At 43.9% G+C, this 21,360-nt stretch overlaps 1 protein-coding gene across 1 annotated transcript in view; it reads right to left on the bottom strand.

Annotated features, from left to right (window-relative positions):
* Positions 1 to 16,018, bottom strand: part of LOC138674084 (uncharacterized) — a 223,925-nt gene extending 207,907 nt beyond the window's left edge. The window contains exon 1 of the mRNA XM_069762030.1: positions 15,831 to 16,018. Coding sequence (XP_069618131.1) covers positions 15,831 to 15,926 — 96 coding nt within the window. The 5' untranslated portion in view covers positions 15,927 to 16,018. The remainder of the gene's footprint in view (positions 1 to 15,830) is intronic.
* Between the last annotated feature and the right edge of the window lie 5,342 nt (positions 16,019 to 21,360).

Here is a 21,360-nt window from a genome sequence, read left to right as displayed (position 1 = left end):
ACATATGGAACAGTGTGGTATCTCGGTAAAAATACTTCTCTTTCAAGTTGTTTATGGCTGCTTCATGACTGTCTTAAGAGCTCAAACTACTAATACCACCATCATCATCTTCTGCCTAGAGGCAGTCACTGTGCACATAGAAAGTCTGAGGAGCAGAGTGTGAACGCTTGGACGGTGTTTTACTCTATCTCTGGATTGTGAAGGCAAAACCTTCTAGATTAAATCATGACTGGAAGAGCCAGAGCAAGAGCACGTGGAACAGCTCGTGGCCAGGACTCGCAACTACTGAAGCCTGCTGTTCCTGGTCCGTATTCTGACAATCCATCACCTAGTAATACTGAACTGGTTGGATAAGGACATCAAAAAGGAGCCCCTGCATTTTCTATAACAGAAGCTATATATTTTGACATTTTGGCTGTATTTCAAGAGCTGTCAATTGGTGGTGGTAGATGTGACTTCTACACCACCACCGGAGCTGCCGCCCCACCATCACCCGAGCTGCCGCACCCCGAACCTTCTGTCTCTTCCCCATTATCCCATAGAATGTAATTCCGCAAGGATAGGGTCCTCTCTAGTGATGAGTGAATGTGCTCGCCACTACTCGTTACTAGCCCAAGTATCGGGGTACTCGCCGAGCAGCGAGCATTTCCGGGATTATTCGGCTGTAACTGCAGTCTCCACCCCGCGTTTTTGGCGGACTTTAGAGACCCAATCACGGTGCAGGGATTGTCTGCCAGGCCATGAAATGCCGCAGCCATCTTTGTTGTGGTCGTGCAGTGATTGGCTGGGCCATACAGCATCATCCCGAGTATAAGAGACCTGGCGCCGCCCTGCTCGCAGCATTATGTTCCTGTTTCAGCGAGAGTAGGGAGAGCTGCTGCCGAGATAGGGTCAGAATCGTAGTTTTAGAGTTAGTGTAGGTCTGCAACTCCTACATCTACAACTCCTCAGAAACCAAAAGTCCTTTTTAGGGCTAATTCGTGGGTCCCGATATTGCAGTGCTAGGTAGGCAGGGCACAGCATATCCACATCAGTGCAAGGTCTGCAGGCACTGTATGTGCGTCCATTGCTTCCAGTGCATCCTTCCCAAAGCTCCATAGCTGCCTGCTGCTGCAGCTTATTTACTGTCTATATACCTATTTTTTTATTTTTTTCCCCCACAAATTCCCCCCCAAGAAAAAAAAAATACAGTCTGTTCTGTCAGTCTGAGGCCTGTTGAAAAGTGATAGTTTGTCAGGCATACGTTGTGCGTGCTACCCTTGTGCCCCTTTTTTTTGGTGTTTTAAATTCACCAAAAAAGGCCTCATATATCTGCGTGCTCCAAGTTTGGTCATTGGAGGCCAGTGTACTTATTTTTTGGCTGTGTGATACTCAAATTCTACACAGTGCTATTCAGCATAAAACAATTGAAAGGCCACAGATTTGCAAGTGTGGTATTTCTGTTACCGCCGTTATATATCTCTGAGCTCCAAGTTTGGGCATTTGAGGCCGGTGTACTTATTTTTGGCTGTGTGATGCTCAAATTCTATACAGCGCTTTTCAGCATAAGAAAGAATTGAAAGGCCACAGATTTGCCAGTGTGGTATTTCCGTTACAGCCGTCATATATCTCTGTGCTCCAGGTTTGGGCATTGGAGGCTGGTGTACTTATTATTTGGCTGTGTGATACTTAAAGGAACACTGTCACCTGGATTTGGAGCGAACAATCTTCCGCCATGGAGGCGGGGTTTTGGGGTTTTTGATTCACCCTTTCCTTACCCGCTGGCTGCATGCTGGCTGCAATATTGGATTGAAGTTCATTCTCTGTCCTCCATAGTACACGCCTGCGCTGTGCAAGATTGCCTTGTGCAGGCATCTACTACGGAGGACAGAGAATGAACTTCAATCCAATATTGCAGCCAGCATGCAGCCAGCAGGTAAGGAAAGGGTGAATCAAAAACCCAAAAACCCCGCCTCCATGGCTGAAGGTTGTTCCCTCCAAATCCAGGTGACAGTGTCCCTTTAAATTCTATAGCGCTATTCAGCATAAGAAAAAATTGAAAGGCCACAGATTTGCCATTGTGGTCTTTCCATTACAGCCGCCATATATCTCTGTGCTCCAAGTTTAGCCATTGAAGGCCGGTGTACTTATTTTTTGGCTGTGTGATGCTCAAATTCTATACAGCACTATTCAGCATAAAAAAATTGAAAGGCCACACATTTGCAAGTGTGGTATTTCCGTTACAGCCGTCATATATCTCTGTGCTCCAAGTTTGGGCACTGGAGGCCGGTGTACTTTTTTTGACTGTGCGATACTCAAATTATATACAGCACTATTCAGCATAAAAAAAAATTGGAAGGCTACAGATTTGCCAGTGTAGTATTTCCGTTACAGCCGTCATATATCTCTGTGGTCCAAGTTTGGGTATTGGAGACCGGTGTACTTATTTTTTGGCTGTGTGATACTCAAATTCTATACAGCTCTATTTCGTATAAATTAACTTTTAAAAAAAAAAATTGAACACAGTCTGTTAGGTCAGACTGAGGCCTGCCTGGTGTTTGGGTTTCAAAAAAACGGTAATTAGACCTACCGGTAATTGCATTTCCAGGAATCCATCCTGACAGCACCATTGGAGGACGTCCTTCTTACCATCTGTGGGACAGGAACAACAAGCTGTTAAAAGGACCCTCCTCACTCCACCCATGATGTAGCAATAGCTCGGGTTGAGTGGGCTCTAAGGGTATCTGGGGGATCCTTACCCTGGGCTGTATACGCTAGGTTTACAGTAGTCTTAATCCACCTAGCAATAGTTGACTTTGCTGCCTGACAACCTTTATTTGGTCCCCCATACTGTATGAACAGGTTCGTGTTTCGTCTCCAACCTTCAGTCGCCCCTAGGTATTTCAGAACTGTCTCTCTAACGTCTAGGTTATGATAGACCCCTTCCTTCGTGTTTCTAGGGTGTTGGCAGAATGAGGGAAGAATTACTTCTTGGTTTATGTTTGTAGATGAGACTACCTTGGGGAGAAAGGCTGGAATAAGTCTTAAGACTATTCTGTCGTCAAAGATCTGGAGGTACGGATCCTGTATGGCTAGAGCCTGCATTTCCCCCAATCTCTTAGCTGAAGTAATGGCCACTAGAAAGGCTGTTTTAAAAGAGAGATTGGCTATGTCCATGTCCTCTGATAGTAAATATGGGGATTATTATTATTATTATTATTTATTTATATAGCACCATTGATTCCATGGTGCTGTACATGGAATCTGCATCTGCACAATGCATTAAGGACCAAATTCAGGTCCCAAGGAGGAGACAATTTCATCACAAGAGGTCTCATTCTTTGTATGGCCCTAACAAATCTTGTTATCCAAGGATGGGAGGCTAATGATGAGTCAAAAAACACACTAAGGGCCGCAATCTGCACTTTTAAAGTACTAGGCCAGAGGCCTTTTTTAAATCTAAGTTGTAAAAAGTCAAGGATTTTAGGGATGTCTAGTTTTGAGGTATCTATAGGAATCTCTCCTAGGAAAGAGCAATACCGCTTCCAGATCTTGTTATAGATCGCTGAAGTCACCGGTTTCCTGCTTGCCTGGACCTCTTCTGGCAGGCCTCTGGATCTTAAGGTACTGTCACACTCAGCGACGCTGCAGCAATATAGATAACGAGCCGACCTAAACTAGATCGCTGGAGCATCGCTGTTTAGGTCGCTGTAGAGACGTCAAACACAGCAACTCCAGAACGATGCAGGAGCGATCCAGTGATGTAACGGCGACTCACTTCTCGTTCTCGCTGATTGTTAGCTCCATGTCAAACAGCCAGAGTGTACCGATCCGACACACATTTAGGGCCCTATGCTCGCTGCTGGCGTCGTTGCTTTTGATGTCAAACATGACGATACACGCCGACCTGGCGACGAAATAAAGTTCTGGACTTCTAGCTCCGACCAGCGATGGCACAGTGGGATCCAGATCGCTGCTGCGTGTCAAACACAACGAGATCGCTATCCAGGTTGCTGGAACGTCACAGATTGTTGTCGTTCTCTTTGCAAAGTTGCTGAATGTGACGGTACCTTTAGAATCAGGCATTCAGGATCCAGGCAGAGAGCTGTAGTGAATCCGGATTGCTGTGTAACACTGGGCCTTGGCACAGAAGGTCCTGCCTCTTCGGCAGGAGGATAGGTGTTTCTGTCGTCATTCTGGATAGAAAAGAAAACCAGCTCCTCTTGGGCCAAAATGGAACCACCAGGATTACAGTTGCTTTTTCGTCCCGTATCTATCTTCCTGAGTGTTCTCGGGATCAGTGACAAGGGTGGAAAAGCATACAAAAGACCTTCTCCACAATGTTGAGACAGTGTGTCGACTCCCGCTTCTCCCTCTAGAGGATTGAGAGAGAAAAATGCTCTGGCCTTTGCATTTGATCTGGTGGCAAAGAGATCCACTAGAGGCGTCCCCCACCGCTGGCACAGATTGCTAAACACTTCTGGATTCAATTCCCATTCTCTGGGATCTACTGTTGTTCTGCTTACAAAATCTGCTACCTGGTTTTTAGCACCCTCCAGGTGAACTGCCGAGATGGACCTGATGGATTTTTCTGCCCATCTGAAAATCTGGTCTGCCAAGTGCTGTAGAGATGAATGTCTTGGGCCTCCCTGGTGCCTTAGAAATGCCACTGCTGTCACATTGTCGGACAGAATCTTCACGTGTCTGTCTCTGACCTGAGACTGGGACTGGTAGAGCACTTTCCAAATTGCATGCAGTTCTCTGAAGTTTGATGACTTGGACGCCACTTCTGGACTCCACTTCCCTTGGTAGTATGTCCTTCCTATGTGCCCGCCCCATCCGTACTGATTGGCGTCTGTGGTAACAGTGACACAGGGATAGAGGATCCATGGAACTCCCGCCTTCAGGTTTTCCGGGACGGTCCACCAGGTTAGGGACTTCTTTACCGAAGGAGAAAGAACCATCTTCTTCTCCAGAGAATTTTGCCTTCTGTCCCAAGATTTCAGGATTTGCTTCTGTAACCCCGTGAGTGAAATTGGCTCCATTTCACACAGGGAATACAGGCCGTCATTAAGCCTAGGACTCTCATTGCTTCCCTTATAGAGGAAGTGCTTTTCCTGAACCGGTATATGTTCTCGATTAACGACTTCTGTCTTTCCTCTGGTAGAAAAGATGTTCTGGCGTTGGAATCTAATATGACCCCCCAAAATTTTATTCTGGAATTTGGAACTAGGCATGACTTTTCCCAATTCACAATCCACCCCCTTGTAGACTGGAAAGTGTGATGTCGCGGTCGATCTTGAGAAGTTTCTCTGACCTCGCCATTATCAAAAAGTCATCTAGGTATGGTAGTATGGCAATACCTTGATTCCTTAGATAGGCAATTACTTCTGACATTAGTTTGGTAAATATCCTTGGGGCCGAGGATAGGCCGAAGAGGAGACACTTGAATTGAAAGTGATAAACTACCCCTCTGTTCGTCAGGTCGAATCTCAGGAATTTCTGGTATCAAGCGTGTATTGGGAAATGGTAGTATGCACTCTTTAGATCCAAGGTGCACATGACCATGTCCTTGTCTATGAGAGGTATTGTGGACTTTATAGACTCCATCCTGAATCTTCTGTACCTTATCCATCTGTTCAGGGGTTTCAGATTTATAATCGTCCGGGAGTCTCCCGATGTTTTTTTAAATTGAAAATAGGTGTGAATAATGGCCCTTGCCTCTCTCTGAGATGGGTACTGGGACGATTGCTTCTATTTCTAACAACTCCTGGATCTCTGGCCACATGGGAGAGTTTAAGAGGGGGGAAGATCTAGTTACTACGAACCTTTCTGGAGGAGGACTGGTGAATTCTAATTTGTAACCATGAGCAATCACCTGCAGAATCCAAGGGTTTTTGGATATTTTCTGCCAACCCCCTAGAAACCTTTGTAATCGACCTCCCACTCTGATGTCATTTATTCGGTTTCCCTGAACCTGAACCCTGGAAGATGGAGTCTCAACCTTTTCCACCCTTGGGATAGCACCATCTCCCAGTCTTCCCTTTTCCCCTGTAGTCTGTCTTCTGACTAGGCCAGAAGCTACGAAAGGGCTGGCATTTTTTAGTATTTTCCCCAGGGAACTCTTTCTTTTTGTCTGAGGCTTTTTCTAATATGTCGTCTAGAATAGGCCCAAACACTTTACCCCCTGAAAATGGAATCCCACAAAGTTTATTCTTTGACTGAATATCGCTTGACCAAGTCTTTAGCCAGATTGCTCTTCTGGCTGCATTGGATAAAGATTCGCTTCTGGCGGCGAATCGTACCGATTCCGCCGAAGCGTCCGCCATAAAACCTGTTGCCAGCTTTAGTAATGGTAGGGATTTGAGGATAACATGTCTAGAAGTTTTAGCCCTGAGATATTCTTCCAGATCTTCCATCCATAAATGCATGGACCGGGCTACCGAGGTTGCTGCTATATTAGCACGTATTATTGCAGCCGAGGATTCCCAAGTTCTCCTCAACAGTCCATCTGCTTTGTGATCCATTGGATCCTTCAACGCGGAGGAGTCTTCAAACAGAATCGCCATCTTCTTTGCCACTTTTGCTAATGGCACATCTATCTTAGGAACTTCATCCCAAACCTTTATATCGTCTGGATTATAAGGTAAACAGAGTCTAAAGTCTCTAGGTACCACTAGTCTCTTCTCCGCCTCCTTCCATTCTTCTAATATCATGGAACGGATATGATTATTAACCGGGAAAACTTTCATGAGTTGAGCATGCAGACCGCCAAATATTTCATCTTGGATTGAGGTTTCCTCTTGAGTGTCCTGTAACTGCATGGTGTTACGTGCTGCATATAGGAGTTCATCCGTATCTGCTGCTGAGAAGAGATATTTCTTTCCTCTTCCTAATGGTTCTTCCCTTTCTTCTTGATCCGACCCCTCCATATCTTCTTGGTCAGAAGAAGGGCTGGACTCCCTCGGTCTTTTCCGCGATGTTTGCGGTTCTGTCTGGCTGGTCTGGGGAAGATTCAGGCTTGAGATGGATGCCTGAACCTTCTGACGTATCATTGCTCTCATATTAGTTAATAATGAGGTCTGTTCTTCGCCGACGATCTTAGATGTGCATGACTTGCAGAGCGGTTTCCGCCAGTTCTCAGGAAATCTAGCTGCGCAAATGGGACATTTATTCTTCTATTAATACTAGAAAAAAATCTCATACTGGGAACTAGAATAGAAGCTTGGTGAACATGAATCCCCTTAAAACAAATTTTATTATAACAAATTTTAAAAACACACACCAACCCAGTGCTTAATGGCAGGGAAAAATCTGCCTAAAAAATACAAAAAAGACCAAGGTCTAGAGCATACCCTGCAATGACCTTTCCTTTCACCTGCCTGGCTGTGGAGGTTGGCACCCTAATAACCATTTTTTGGCGCCCCCACTCAACGTGGACTAACCCTCACTGCCCTATCTCACCCTACTATGCAGGTGGGAAAACAATAATGTGTAAGAACAGAGATGAAGAAAAGCAAAAAAAATTGGTCAAAAAAATAAAAAAAAACACAATATAATGAAATTAGCAAAAAAGGCAGGAGCAGGACAAATGCTATAATTACTACAGGGATCCAGCCCCTTTGATAAACTAATCGCTAAATACTGCTGGTTTGCAGTGGGTATGCTACCAGATATGCCACATAAACATTATAATTCAGCATAAACCAGAACTATTGCCCATACTACACATCATTATATCCTGTATGCTGTTTAGCTGACTAGAGCACAGATATATATCGATCATCACCAATAGCTGCCCCTAGATGGGGCTGACAGCATCAGTTATTACTATAGAATGCCCATAAAGATACACTGAGCCAAACTATAGGGTATGTCAATAGTATACGCAATGATGCGTGTTACTTATCAGAATATACTGCGCCTCGAGGCAGTATATTCTGATAAGTAACACGCATCAATGCGTATACTATTGATATACCCTATAGTTTGGCTCAGTGTATCTTTATGGGCATTCTATAATAATAACTGATGCTGTCAGCCCCATCTAGGGGCAGCTATTGGACTGATGATCGATATATATCTGTGCTCTAGTCAGCTAAACAGCATACAGGATATAATGATGTGTAGTATGGGCAATAGTTCTGGTTTATGCTGAATTATAATGTTTATGTGGCATATCATGTTCCCCCAGACATTTATTGTTCCCAGCCTTTTTCTTTTCAGGTGCGGGGTTGGGAGGCTCTCCTTGCCCCTGAGACAGCTCTGGCCCCTCAGGTCTGGCGGATTCCTCCATTATAGAGGTACAATAGCCGGGTGCTCCTTATCAGGATGGCCGGCGGCAGATTATTCCACATACCCCATTTTTATATTATTCTTTACCTGGTTGATCCTGCCCTCCTTACCGCGTCCCACGCAGTCTAACCGTGCTGGGAGACCTCTCCTGAGGCTGGCGCTGTCGCTGGCATCCTGCTGTCCGGCGCTCGTTGTAACCGGAAATGACGCGGCCGCTGGTCCTGGTGCTAGCAGCGGATGCCGTGCTGAGAGCGCTCGCCGGGAATGGATGCGGCTGCATGCTGGGATCGGCCGCCGTGTTGTAGATGGCCCCGGCATACACCCCCCAGCAACAGGTGCCCGGACCGAGAGCCCCCAGTATGGAGGGACGGATCTGACCCAAAGAGCAGCGCTACACTGGGAAGGCTCAGGGACCCCCCATAGCAGGTATCAGCCGCAGATATCTTGCGGCAGGGAAGGAAAAGGCTGGCTCCCCCGATCCCCACCATCTGCACAGCACCGTCGGAGGATAAGCTTGCCGTTCCTATCCACAATGGGACAGGAAAAACAATGGTTGGTGGAGTGGGGAGGGTCCTTTTAACCGCTTGTTGTTCCTGTCCCACTGAGGGTAAGAAGGACGTCCTCCAATGGTGCTGTCAGGTGGTGAACTGGAAATTGTAGATTTGCAGGCATACTCATCACATATTATTTCACTACTAATAAAGACATTTGTGTTGAGCATTTGAAATAGGGCAGTAGTCCATTTAAAATGATTAAGGCAAGGGATGGGGAAGTGGACGTGATGCTGATGGTGCATCCAGAGGACGAGGCCATGAGCAAGGTGAAAGTGGGCAACAACAAAGACCCACATCTTCTCGCTTAACACCTTCCTGTCCCAGTTTCTAGGGGACAGCAGCACACCACTATTGAAGCCAGAGCAGTGTAAAACGGTTGTTGGTTGGATAGCGGATAATACTTCCAGTCACTTAGCCACCACCATCACCTTGTCTTCCACACGGTCAAGTCTGAGTAGCCGTGAGTGTGGCCAGGATATTCCTCACCCTGATCCTCCTTCCTCCCACCAGGCCAAGTGCCCTGAGACAACTGATCCCACACTTGGACACTCTGAAGAGCTGTTCAGTTTTCCATTTCAAGATTCAGAAATCTCTGCCAGTCAACTTGAAGTGGGGAAAGATGAGATCGTATTTAGAGCTGCCCAAAGCTTTGACCAGCCCCGGCTACATGAAGGCGATGGTGGGAAAATTTCCCAAGAGGTGGATGATGATGAGACACAATTGTCAGAAAGTCAGGAGGAGGAGCAGGGTGCGTATGTGGAAGACGAGGTGGTGGATGACATAGTGACTGACCTAACCTGGCAGGAGGACATGCATAGTGAGGACAGCAGCACAAATGGGGAAGGAGGCATATCCCCCCAACAAGCAGGAAGAAGCAGTGTGGTAGCCACAGACAGAAGGTGTGCATCCGTTCCCCGAAACACCTACATGAGTGAAGTTGCCATTCCATCTGTGAGATCTTCCCGAGTCTGGCTATATTTTAAAGACTCTGCTGATAACCCCAAACAGGCCTTTTGCAGCACCTGTCATGCTCACATCAGCAGGGGTAGCAAAACAACCAGCCTGACCACCACCAGCATGATCAGGCACATGCAAGGAAAGCACCCGATTTTATGGGCCGAACCCAAAGCTCCAGGACCACTGCCTGCTGGTCACACCACTGCTTCTTCCACTGTTTTGTGTAGAAGCCAAACCCCAGTACACCATGCATGTGAAGATGCCTCTAGCCCTGCACCTGTTGTGGCCCACAGTCAAGCAGCACCATCAGCAAGCGCGTCCACGTCCTTGTCCCAGCACAGCGTTCAATTGTCTAAAGCCCAGTTTTTGGAACGCAAGTGGAAATACCCAGCCAACGCCCCACAGGCCACAGTCCTCAATTCTAATATTTCTCTTCTGCTTGTGCTAGAAATGCTGCCTTTTAGGCTTGTTGAGATGGAAGCTTTCCGCAACCTGATGGCGGCAGCTGTCCCAAGGTACTCGGTCCCCAGTCGCCACTATTTCTACTGGTGTGCCATACCGGCATTACACCAGCATGTGTCCCACAACATTAGCCCTGCCCTCAACAATGCTGTTACAGGGAAAGTCCACCTAACCACGGACATGTGGACAACTGCTTGTGGGCAGGGACGGTACATCTCAATGACGTCACACTGGGTTAACATTGTGGAAGCCGGAACCCAGTCGGACCTTGGGATGGAACACATCCTCCCCACACCGAGGATTGCTGGCCCTATGTCAATCACGGTTGCCCCCACAGTCTACAGCTCCTGCACCTCCTCCTCCTTCTCCTCCTCTTCATCCTCCATGTCTGAAATCAACACATCAGTCAGAAGCTGGAAGCACTGCAGCACTGCCTCAGCCAAGCGGCAACAGGCTGTGCTGAAGCTAATCTGCATAGGTGACAAACCGCACAATACAGAAGAGTTGTGGACAGCGCTGAAAGAGCAGTCAGATGTTTGGATGACACCGCTGAACCTACAGCCAGGCATGGTCGTATGTGACAATGGCCGTAACCTTGTGGCGGCTCTTACACAAGGTGAGCTCACACACGTAACTTGCTTGGCCCATGTGCTTAATCTCGTGGTTCAACGTCTTCTGAAAAGCTACCCGGAGCTGCCGGATCTGCTAGTGAAAGTACGCTTCAACCTTCCTTGCCGTTCTTCAGCAGCGTTTTCAGCTTCCAGCTCACAGACTGTTGTGTGATGTCCCCACACGCTGGAACTCTACGCTGCATATATTGGAAAGGATTTCTGAGCAGAAGAGGGCCGTTGTTGACTATCAACATCAACAAGGCCGTTGAATTTCAGATCAGACTCCACACATAAGACCTCAGGAGTGGACATGGATGTCAGACATATGTAACATCCTCCAAGACTTTGAGGACTGCACCAAGATGGTGAGCGGCGATGACGCCATAATTAGCATCACCATCCACCAAGAGGATGCATTGCAGGTGGAGCACGAGGACATGGGGGAAGGAAACATACAGGGGGATTACACTCAGCCCAGCCTCATGTCTTCTCAACGTGGATTGGTAGGCAATGAGGACGAGGAGGAAGAAGAACAGGAGCTACTTTCATGTGCTATAGACGGTATTACAAACACATCTGTATTAGCTTCTGTTCAGCAGGGATGGCCTGAGGACAGGGAGAAGGAGGATGAGGATGAGAAGGAGGAGGAGGACATCATGGTCAGTCGTCCTGTTGGTGAGGTCACGTAAGTCTTGCCTGTTAGCAGTCTGGCACGCATGGCTGACTTTATGTTGCGCTGCATTTCATGTGACCCACGGATTATCAAAATTTTGGGTGACACTTATTACTGGTTGGTGACATTTCTAGACCCACACTACAAGGAGAACTTTCAATCTCTTCTGCCTGAGGCAGAGAGGTGTACTAAAATGTTGGAGTACCACAGGGCCCTTGTAGCGGAATTACTTAGAAAATTCCCATGTGAGAACGCTGGCAGCAATACGTCAGAGTTTGTTGTACAACCAAGGACTACAAGCGAGAGAGACAGAAGTACAATCCAGCCCAGGCAGGGGAACAATGGCCAAGTTCTGACACAGTTTTCTCAGACCCTCCCATCGTGGCGGCACAGAGGCAAGGGGTGCTGTCACAAGAAGTGCATTGTTTGGGAAGATGGTGAGGGAGTACCGTGCAGATCGTACAAATGTCCTCCATGATTCCTCTGTGCCTTTTAATTATTGGGTGTCCAAGCTGGACACGTGGCATGAACTGGCTCTCTACGCCTTGGAGATTCTGGCCTGCTTGCTGCTAGCGTTCTGTCAGAAAGGGTTTTTAGTGCCGCTGGTGGAATTATAACAGATAAGCGCATCCGCCTGACAACTGAAAATGCTGACAGGCTGACTCTTATAAAAATGAACAAAGCCTGGATTGGGAAAGACTTCTGTACACCACCGAGTGAAAACTGCGAAACATAAACTCAAATACATTCTCTCTTTTGGGGAGGTGTATTCTCATGCACCTCTTCACAACCACATATGGGTATATGCTTCCATATTTGGTCTGTTTGTTGTTCTCCTCCTCCCTATCCTCATCCTCATCATCCAGAACCACTAGATGAACAGCGTGAACGTGCTCTGTACTGTTATACGCCGGTGATTTTTGGGCACGGGTGCTGTGAAGGCACTATTTCATTTTGTAAAAACAGGACCCCACATTGGGGAATTGGGCATTACATTACATTGGGCCTACTTCTTAAGTCTGTCTCCTGCAATGTGTCCTTTAACTGCCACTAGATGACCAGGGTGCACATGCTCAGTACTGTTATAGGTCGGTGATTTTTTGGCACGGGGGCTGTGAAGGCACTATTTTATTTTGTAAAAAGAGGACCCCACATTGGGGAATTGGGCATTACATTACATTGAGCCGACTTCTTAAGTCTGTCTCCTACAATGTGTCCTTTAACTGCCACTATATGACCAAGGTGCACGTGCTCAGTACTGATACAGGCCAGTGAATTTTGGGCACAGGACTCCACATTGGGGAATTGGGCATTACATTACATTGGGCCTAGTTCTTAAGTCTGTCTCCTGCAATGTGCCTTTTTACTGCCACTAGATGACCAGGTTGCACATGCTCAGTACTGTTATAGGTGGGTGAATTTTGGGCAAGTGGGCTGTGATGGCACTATATTTTTAAGTCAGAAAAGGGCAACACATTGGGGAATTGGGCATGACATTTCTTTGGGCCTACTTCTTAACTCGGTCTCCTGCAATCTGTCCTGTACCTGCCACTAGATCACCAGGGTCAAAGTGCTCTGTACGGTGCATTTTGGCCAAGGGGGCTGTAATGGCACTATTTTAATCAGTCCAAAAAGGATACCACATTGGGGAATTGGGCATGGCATTCCATTGGGCCTATTTTTTAACTCGGTCTCCTGCAATCTGTCCTGTACCTGCCAGTAGATCACCAGGATGAACATGCTTTGTATGGTGCATTTTGGCCAAGGGGGCTGTCATGCCACTCTTATTTTTAAAAAAAAGGATTTTACATTGGGGAATTGGGCATGACATTTCTTTGGGCCTACTTCTTAACTCGGTCTCCTGCAATCTGTCCTGTACCTGCCACTAGATCACCAGGATCAATGTGGTCTGTACGGTGCATTTAGAGCTAGGGGGCTGTGACAGCACTATTTTAATCAGTCTAAAAAAGACCCCACATTGGGTAATTGGGCATGGCATTCCATTGGGCCTACTTCTTAAATCTGTCTCTTGAAATGTCTCTTGTTTAACTGCCACTAGATCACCAGGGTGAACGTGCTTTGTACTGTTATAGGCTGCTGAAGTTTGGTCAAGGGGGGCTGCGATGGCACTAGTCTATTTTTACAAAAGGTACCCCCCATTGCTGAAACCACATCCTTGTTGGCAAACACTTCATAACATTTGTGTACCTTAAAGAGCTCACTTGAAAAGCTCCTTTTTGTGTTGCCTGGTTGCTAACATTGGACACAATACACTTCATATAAATTTGATAAAGCAATGTTGTTATTTTGCCTCAGTAGTTCATTAAAAATGTAGCTTAGTACAATATATTAGTTTCTCTCCTTGCGAGCCTTAACTTTGTCTGCCTCAAATGTACAAATTGAGAATATACAAATGGTGATTTGTAAACAAGATTGAAATACTGTATACCGAATGCATTCAGACAATCACATAGCTGCATTTCTTGTAAAACATTTAGAGATGTGACAGACAATGCTCATAGTGACACAATCTTGATAAATGTTTGTTTATTCACTTCACAAACAGTTCTAAGCCTCTAAGCCTATATGTTTTCTGTTTGTCATTGTAAAACATTAAGGTTTACTGAAACTATGCTGGTGGTAGTTTGATCTAAATCCTTGTGGCTTTTATTTTCTAGGGGTTTATGGCCCCTTGTCTGATGACTCCATGATATCTCAGTTTCATCCAACCTTGCAAAGTGGCCGCTTGAAGGTGTCGGTGAAACTAGAGTTACTACATAGTGTTATTCACTATATAAGACCATAGAAACATGACTAAGACAGATGCCAAAACTGGGGTACCTGTACATGTACAGTGTGCTGATATCTACATAATTGGGGACACCCATGCACTGTAAGTAATCTCCCAGGGGTTCTCTGTCTTGATGTTGCTTCTCTGATATTCCAGACGGATGATGTTTAAAGGCCTCTTGGTGATGATCTAAGTATTCTGTATGTAGTTAATCTTCATATATACGTAATTACTATATTTATTTAATCCTTATATGTACTTATTAACCTGTGTATGTTAACACATACAAAAGAGTACGCACTCACACTATTCAATCATACCATTCATTGAATTTTGTAGTTTGCAATAAAATTGCCTTGTATTGCAAGTATTAGCCTTTTTTAAAGTCGTATCTGAACCTTAGTTTTAAAAACATGTCAAATAAAATTGCCAAATTCTCCTGTAAATAATTGTGCAAAGAGGGAACTATCATACCATTAAAACATACGAGTGAATTTTCCTGGGCCCATCCAGTATGTGGGTTCCAAGGCCTAATGGGGTGCATATGACTGACTATGCAGCTGGGCTTGCCTTCCTGCCAATGTACAAAACAAAGGAGTATGGAGCACAAAATGCATATTGTGAAGTGGATTTTCATGGGCCCATCCAGTATGTGGGTTCCAAGGCCTAATGGGGTGCATATGACTATGCAACAAGGCTCGCCTTCCTGCCAATGTATAAAACAAAGGAGTATGGAGCACAAAATGCATATTGTGAAGTGGATTTTCATGGGCCCATCCAGTATGTGGGTTCCAAGGCCTATTGGGGTGCTGGACATTTTTTTCTTTAGGATCTCACAACCCCTATTAATCAACCACACCTCCATTCGCCTCATGTGGGGACAGAGCACTATTTGATGAATCGGCCCCTATATGACATGTTAGCCTAAATCATATTAAAGGGACTCTGTCACATGAATTTGGAGGGAACAATCTTCAGCCATAGGGGCGAGGTTTTTGGGTTTTTGATTCACCCTTTCCTTACCCGCTGGCTGCATGCTGGCTGCAATATTGGATTGAAGTTCATTCTCTGTCCTCCGTAGTACATGCCTGCACAAGGCAATTTTGAATTGGGAAAATATTGTTATGGTTTATATTTTATACATTGCTTTGATTATGATTTTAACAATTTATGTTTAATATGTATGTGTTTTTGTGTGCTCAGCACAGTTTTGCTTTCAGCAATAAGCTGAGAAGTTGCTTAAACTGTTTAGACTGGATTTTGAATGTATAGATATTGGAACATGTGCCTCCTGCTGATATGCTGACCTCTGAGTAATGTACTGAAAGTTCCTCTTTTTCAAAAAGACAATACAATTCTCAGTAATGTTGAATTTCAGTCAGACAGGCTCTGTAAACAGTCGTTTGTATATTGTGGCTTTGTCTCCATGACCAGTCAACACCCCCATTTACTCAAAATTGGCAAAAGTGTTAAATTAAGAAAATGAATAAATAAATTAGCAGTTTTACCTTCTCCCAATGCTTCTCCCTCTCTCTTGATATGGCGGTGCACAGGTTTAATTGTGCCATTTGTTTTAGAAAATGTGATTGTCCTGTGGCGGTCATCTGTAGTCCTTAAAATAAACCAGGTTAAATCAAAAGTAAAAGAAAATAGATGTAAAATAGAGTGTTCATATGAACAGATCATCCAGCCGTTCACCAGGGCAATGTGCTGTGCACTGATCTGCAAATAATTGATGCAAATGCTATACCACAGTCTCCATAGCAAGTACCTAGTGCTAATGTACCACAGTGTCTCATGACTATGACCTATGGTAAAAATTAATTGTAGTAGGAAAGGAAAAGCAAATATATAATGTTTGTCCTTTGGTGTCACGCATGACCAGACAAGCAAATCATTGCTTTGTAATGCTCTACAGATAGACTGACCAGAGGCTGTATATTTGCTTTGTTATATAATATCAAAGGCAGTCGGTTTCTTGTCAAACAGGAGGTTCAAGTATGCATGAAAGCTACTTGGTGTGTCATTTGGAGAAACAAATTATTGTGTTGGATAGTCCTAGTCCATTTACCAAGAGTTCAGTAAATGTATTGTAGCACCACATGAAATGTTCTTCATTGACGCAGATCATTAGAGTAGTATCCTAATGCACTATTTCTGACAATGAAGGTAAAGTAGAATTTAAAAAGGACCTTTCAATGGATTTTTTACATTAAATCTGAGTGCCTACTTACAATTTGTAGATGAAAAAGCGCAAAGTACGTTAGGGTCTTATACAAGTTACACAATTGCATTATGCTCACCTAATAAGGTTGAGTGTAGTACAACCACCGGTACTGCGAAAATACCAGCTGCTGCAGCGTCTATGAGTGTGGTCGAGAGATAATCATGGGAGGGGTCATTCCATGTCAAGTGAACCAATGATTTTTACCACTATATTTTTAATTCTTTTGAGATTTTGTTATTTGGTAATAGTGTGTCAGAGAATGCAAAATGTTAAGGAAAAAAAACTCTAGATATTTTTGTTTATTTTTTATTGATTTTCAAAGTTCGGAAAAAGTGCGAATTTCGGTGTTGCCTGTGTTTACATTACTCCCCATAACTCAGGCTAGTAAAAAGATAGAGAACTGTACAGGCTTTCACCAGATATGTCACAAGAGTATCTTTGATAATATTTTACCTTTGCGAACGCAAGCGCAAAACTTTAAAATGCATTTCCGAAAAAAAGTTTCATTTAAAAATGTCAAAAACTGCACATGTGCCTGCTATGCTCCTAGCCACATCTGTACCAAAATACAAGCTGGGATCGTGATGGGATCATATTTGAAAAAATAAAACTATTACAGTGGCAATTCGAAAATCTCGCATTCAGATCTGTTCAGCCTGTAATCTAACAGTGTGGGGTCTATATTTACCAAATAATCCATGATTGTTAGATATTACTGTATTATTTTATTATGTTACAGCTTAGAAGCAGGAGAGGACAGAGGAGAAAGCTTTGTTAGGGCTGAGAACGACCAGGGGTAGACAGTGAATGCAGAGCAGATGACAGGCCGGCAGCCCGGCAGCCCGAGCCTCCAGAGGCCGTATTCACACCAAATCTTACCACCCAGTATACTCCTCAAATGGAGGGAGAAAAATATTCTCACCATCCAGTTCATGTATTGTACAAACCAGGACTACGAAGAGGAGGAGGAGAGTTTGTGAAAACCTCGGTTACAGGAAACAGAAAGGGGACTCGGCAATACCGCACTGTCATCCCATGGAGTGACACAGAAATAAAAACAAGGGTTTTTTCATTCAGCAAAGACAGTGACGTCTATGATGTGGTAGAAGGCAGCACAAGATCAGCAACGGATGACATAACTGGTGATGTGACCTGCGAATATAATTGGCGCTGGTGGCGGCAACTGGACTCTCCAAAGATCGTGAAAATGAAGAAGTAGAAAGGACTTTTCTGCAGCTTCTGGTCCAGCGCCGTCCTTTGTGTATCCAAGAAAACCAGATATTGTAAAAGTATCGAAAATCCGATATTGACTCAGGTGGAGCCGCGCACCATGACCAGCCGCACATACTCTGACACAAATGGAAATGGCCATTGCTAGTAAGCGCTTATGGACAAGATGACATTTCACCCACTAGAAGGGACACATTGACGATAAAAGGCCAGTGTAAAAACCTACTATTAATTGTTTGATTATTTCATATTTTATAAAACGAGGATTTAACTACTGTACTATTCTTCTTAAACACTTCATAAATTACATGTTTAGTGATATAATAGAAAAAAAATGTTACATGTATAAATAGGTGGTAAAAATATTAGTTCTTTTAAACATATAATTAGGATGAGACTGTATTTGGAAAATCACACTTCAGGATATGATCACCTTTTTTCTTTTGGCTTGTTCAATGAATTCAGGTTGAAAATGCTGAGCAAGTTGTGTTATGATGATTAAGATGTATTTATTCTGGCACCTCGGTATTTGTTTTTTTGTGTTTCTTTATTGTTGCATATAAATGTTGAATTCAATAAGTTGTAATTTGAAAAGATAAAGGGAAGAAACTCACACAAGCATAAAATCAGATGATTCAAGGCTTAAAAAAAAAACTTGACTGGTCCCAAGTTGAATCCCTGTACAAATATAAACAAGGACACGAGTAACACACAGGCATGTTTTCACAATTTTAAAACATATATTTTTTTCACAATTGCGCATAAAAATTTTGAATTTGATTTCTCCAAAACAAAATATCAAGAAACATAGTCTTGTGACATATCAAATGAAAGCTGGCACCGTTCTGAGAACAATGATGCCTCTCCCACCTCTTTATCTTAATCTTAGCCCGAGATATGATAAAAAATGTAAAGCCATACCAGGCCAAAATCTGCACTTTTTCAAAACTTTAAAAATCTGTAAAAAATTAACTGATGAAGAAAAAAATTCTAAACTTTTAATTTGTAATTAACTAAAGTTGTACTTCATAAAAACAAAAAATAAAAAAATCTAAAGACGTCAGGTAAAAAAAATATTCATATTTGATTGACTTTGAAATACGTTGATAATAGACGAAGTCCCCGGGTAACCAGGGTAAACATCGGGTTACTAAGCGCAGGGCCGCGCTTAGTAACACGTTGTTTACCCTGGTTACCATTGTAAAAGTTTAAAAAAAACCACTACATACTTACATTCCGGTGTCTGGTCACGTCCCTCGCCTTTAGCTTCCCGCACTGACTGAGCGCCGGCCGTAAAGCACAGCGGTTTCTTTGTGAAAAAAATGGAAATTTGGCTAAAATTTTGAAAATTTTGCAATTTTCAAATTTTGCATTTTTATCCTGTTAAACCAGAGAGTTATGAGACACAAAATAGTTAATAAATAACATTTCCCACATGTCTACTTTACATCAGCACAATTTTGGAAACAAAATTTTTTTTGCTTGGAAGTTATAAGGGTTAAAATTTGACCAGCGAATTCTCATTTTTACAACGAAATTTACAAAACCATTTTTTTTAGGGACCACCTCACATTTGAAGTCAGTTTGAGGGGTCTGTATGGCTGAAAATACCCAAAAGTGACACCATTCTAAAAACTGCACCCCTCAAGGTACTCAAAACCACATTCAAGACATTTAATATCCCTTCAGGTACTTCACAGCAGCAGAAGAAACATGGAAGGAAAAAAATAACATTTAACTTTTTAGTCACAAAAATGATGTTTTAGCAACAATTTTTTATTTTCCCAGGGGTAAAAAGATAAATTGGATCCCAAACGTTATTGTACAATTTGTCATGAGTACGCCGATACCTCATATGTGTGGGGGGAAACACTGCCTGGGCGCACGACAGGGCTTGGAAGGGAAGGAGCGCCATTTGACTTTTTCAATGAAAAATTGGCTCCAATCTTTAGCGGACACCATGTCGTGTTTGGAGAGCCCCTGTGTGCCTAAACATTGGAGGTCCCCCACAAGTGACCCGATTTGGAAACTAGACCCCCCAAGGAGCTTCTATAGATGCATATTGAGCACTTTGAACCCCCAGGTGCTTCACAAATTGATCCGTAAAAATGAAAAAGTACTTTTTTCACAAAAAATTTCTTTTAGCCTCAATTTTTTCATTTTCACATGGGCAACAGGATAAAATGGATCCTAAAATGTGTTGGGCAATTTCTCCTGAGTACACTGATACCTCATATGTGGTCACAAACCACTGTTTGTGCACACGGCAAGGCTTGGAAGGGAAGGAGCGCCATTTGACTTTTGAATGAAAAATTAGCTCCAATCGTTAGCGGACACCATGTCACGTTTGGAGAGCCCCTGTGTGCCTAAACATTGGAGCTCCCCCACATGTGACCCCATTTTCGAAACTAGACCCCCCAAAGAACTTATCTAGATGCATAGTGAGCACTTTGAACCCCCAGGTGCTTCACAAATTGATGCGAAAAAATGAAAAAGTACTTTTTTTCACAAAAAAATTCATTTAGCCTCAATTTGTTTATTTCCACATTTGCAACAGGAGAAAATGGATCCTAAAATTTGTTAGGCAATTTCTCCTGAGTACACTGATACCTCACATGTGGGGGTAAACCGCTGTTTGGGCATGCAGCAGGGCTCGGAAGGGAAGGAGCGCCATTTGACTTTTTGAATGAAAAATTAGCTCCAATCATTAGTGGACACCATGTCGGGTTTGGAGAGCCCCTATGTGCCTAAACATTGGAGCTCCCCCACATGGGACCCCATTTTGGAAACTAGACCTCCCATGGAACTAATCTAGATGTGCGGTGACCACTTTAAACCCCCAAGTGCTTCACAGAAGTTTATAACGCAGAGCCGTGAAAATAAAAAATCATTTTTCTTTCCCCAAAAATTATTTTTTAGCCTGCAATTTTTTATTTTCACAAGAGTAACAGGAGAAATTGGACCCCAAAAGTTGTTGTCCAGTTTGTCCTGAGCACGCTGATGCCCCATATATGGGGGGGAACCACTGATTGGGCACACGTCGGGGTTCGGAAGGGAAGTAGTGACGTTTTAGAATGCAGACTTTGATGGAATGGTCTGCGGGCATCATGCTACGTTTGCAGAGCCCCTGATATGCCTAAACAGTAGAAAGCCCCCACAAGTGACCATATTTTGGAAACTAGACCCCCCAAGGAACTTATCTAGATAGTGGTGAGCACTTTGAACCCCCAAGTGCTTCACAGAAGTTTACAACGCAGAGCCGTGAAAATAAAAATCATTTTTCTTTCCTCAAAAATGAAGTTTTAGCAAGCAATTTTTTTATTTTCACAAGGGTAACAGGAGAAGTGGAGCCCAATATTTGTTGCCCAGATTGTCCTCAGTATGCTGATATCCCATATGTGGGGGTAAACCACTGTTTGGGCGCATGTCAGGGCTCGGAAGGGAGGGAGCACCATTTGACTTTTTGAACGCAAGATTGGCTGGAATCAATGGTGGCACCATGTTGTGTTTGGAGACTCCTGATGTGCCTAAACAGTGGAAACTCCTCAATTATAACTTCAACATTAACCCCAACACACCCC

The sequence above is a fragment of the Ranitomeya imitator genome, chromosome 4 (assembly GCF_032444005.1).
Source record: "Ranitomeya imitator isolate aRanImi1 chromosome 4, aRanImi1.pri, whole genome shotgun sequence".
Taxonomy (NCBI): domain Eukaryota; kingdom Metazoa; phylum Chordata; class Amphibia; order Anura; family Dendrobatidae; genus Ranitomeya; species Ranitomeya imitator.
Note: the sequence above shows the minus strand (reverse complement) of the source record. Positions and strands in the feature narration are given on the sequence as shown.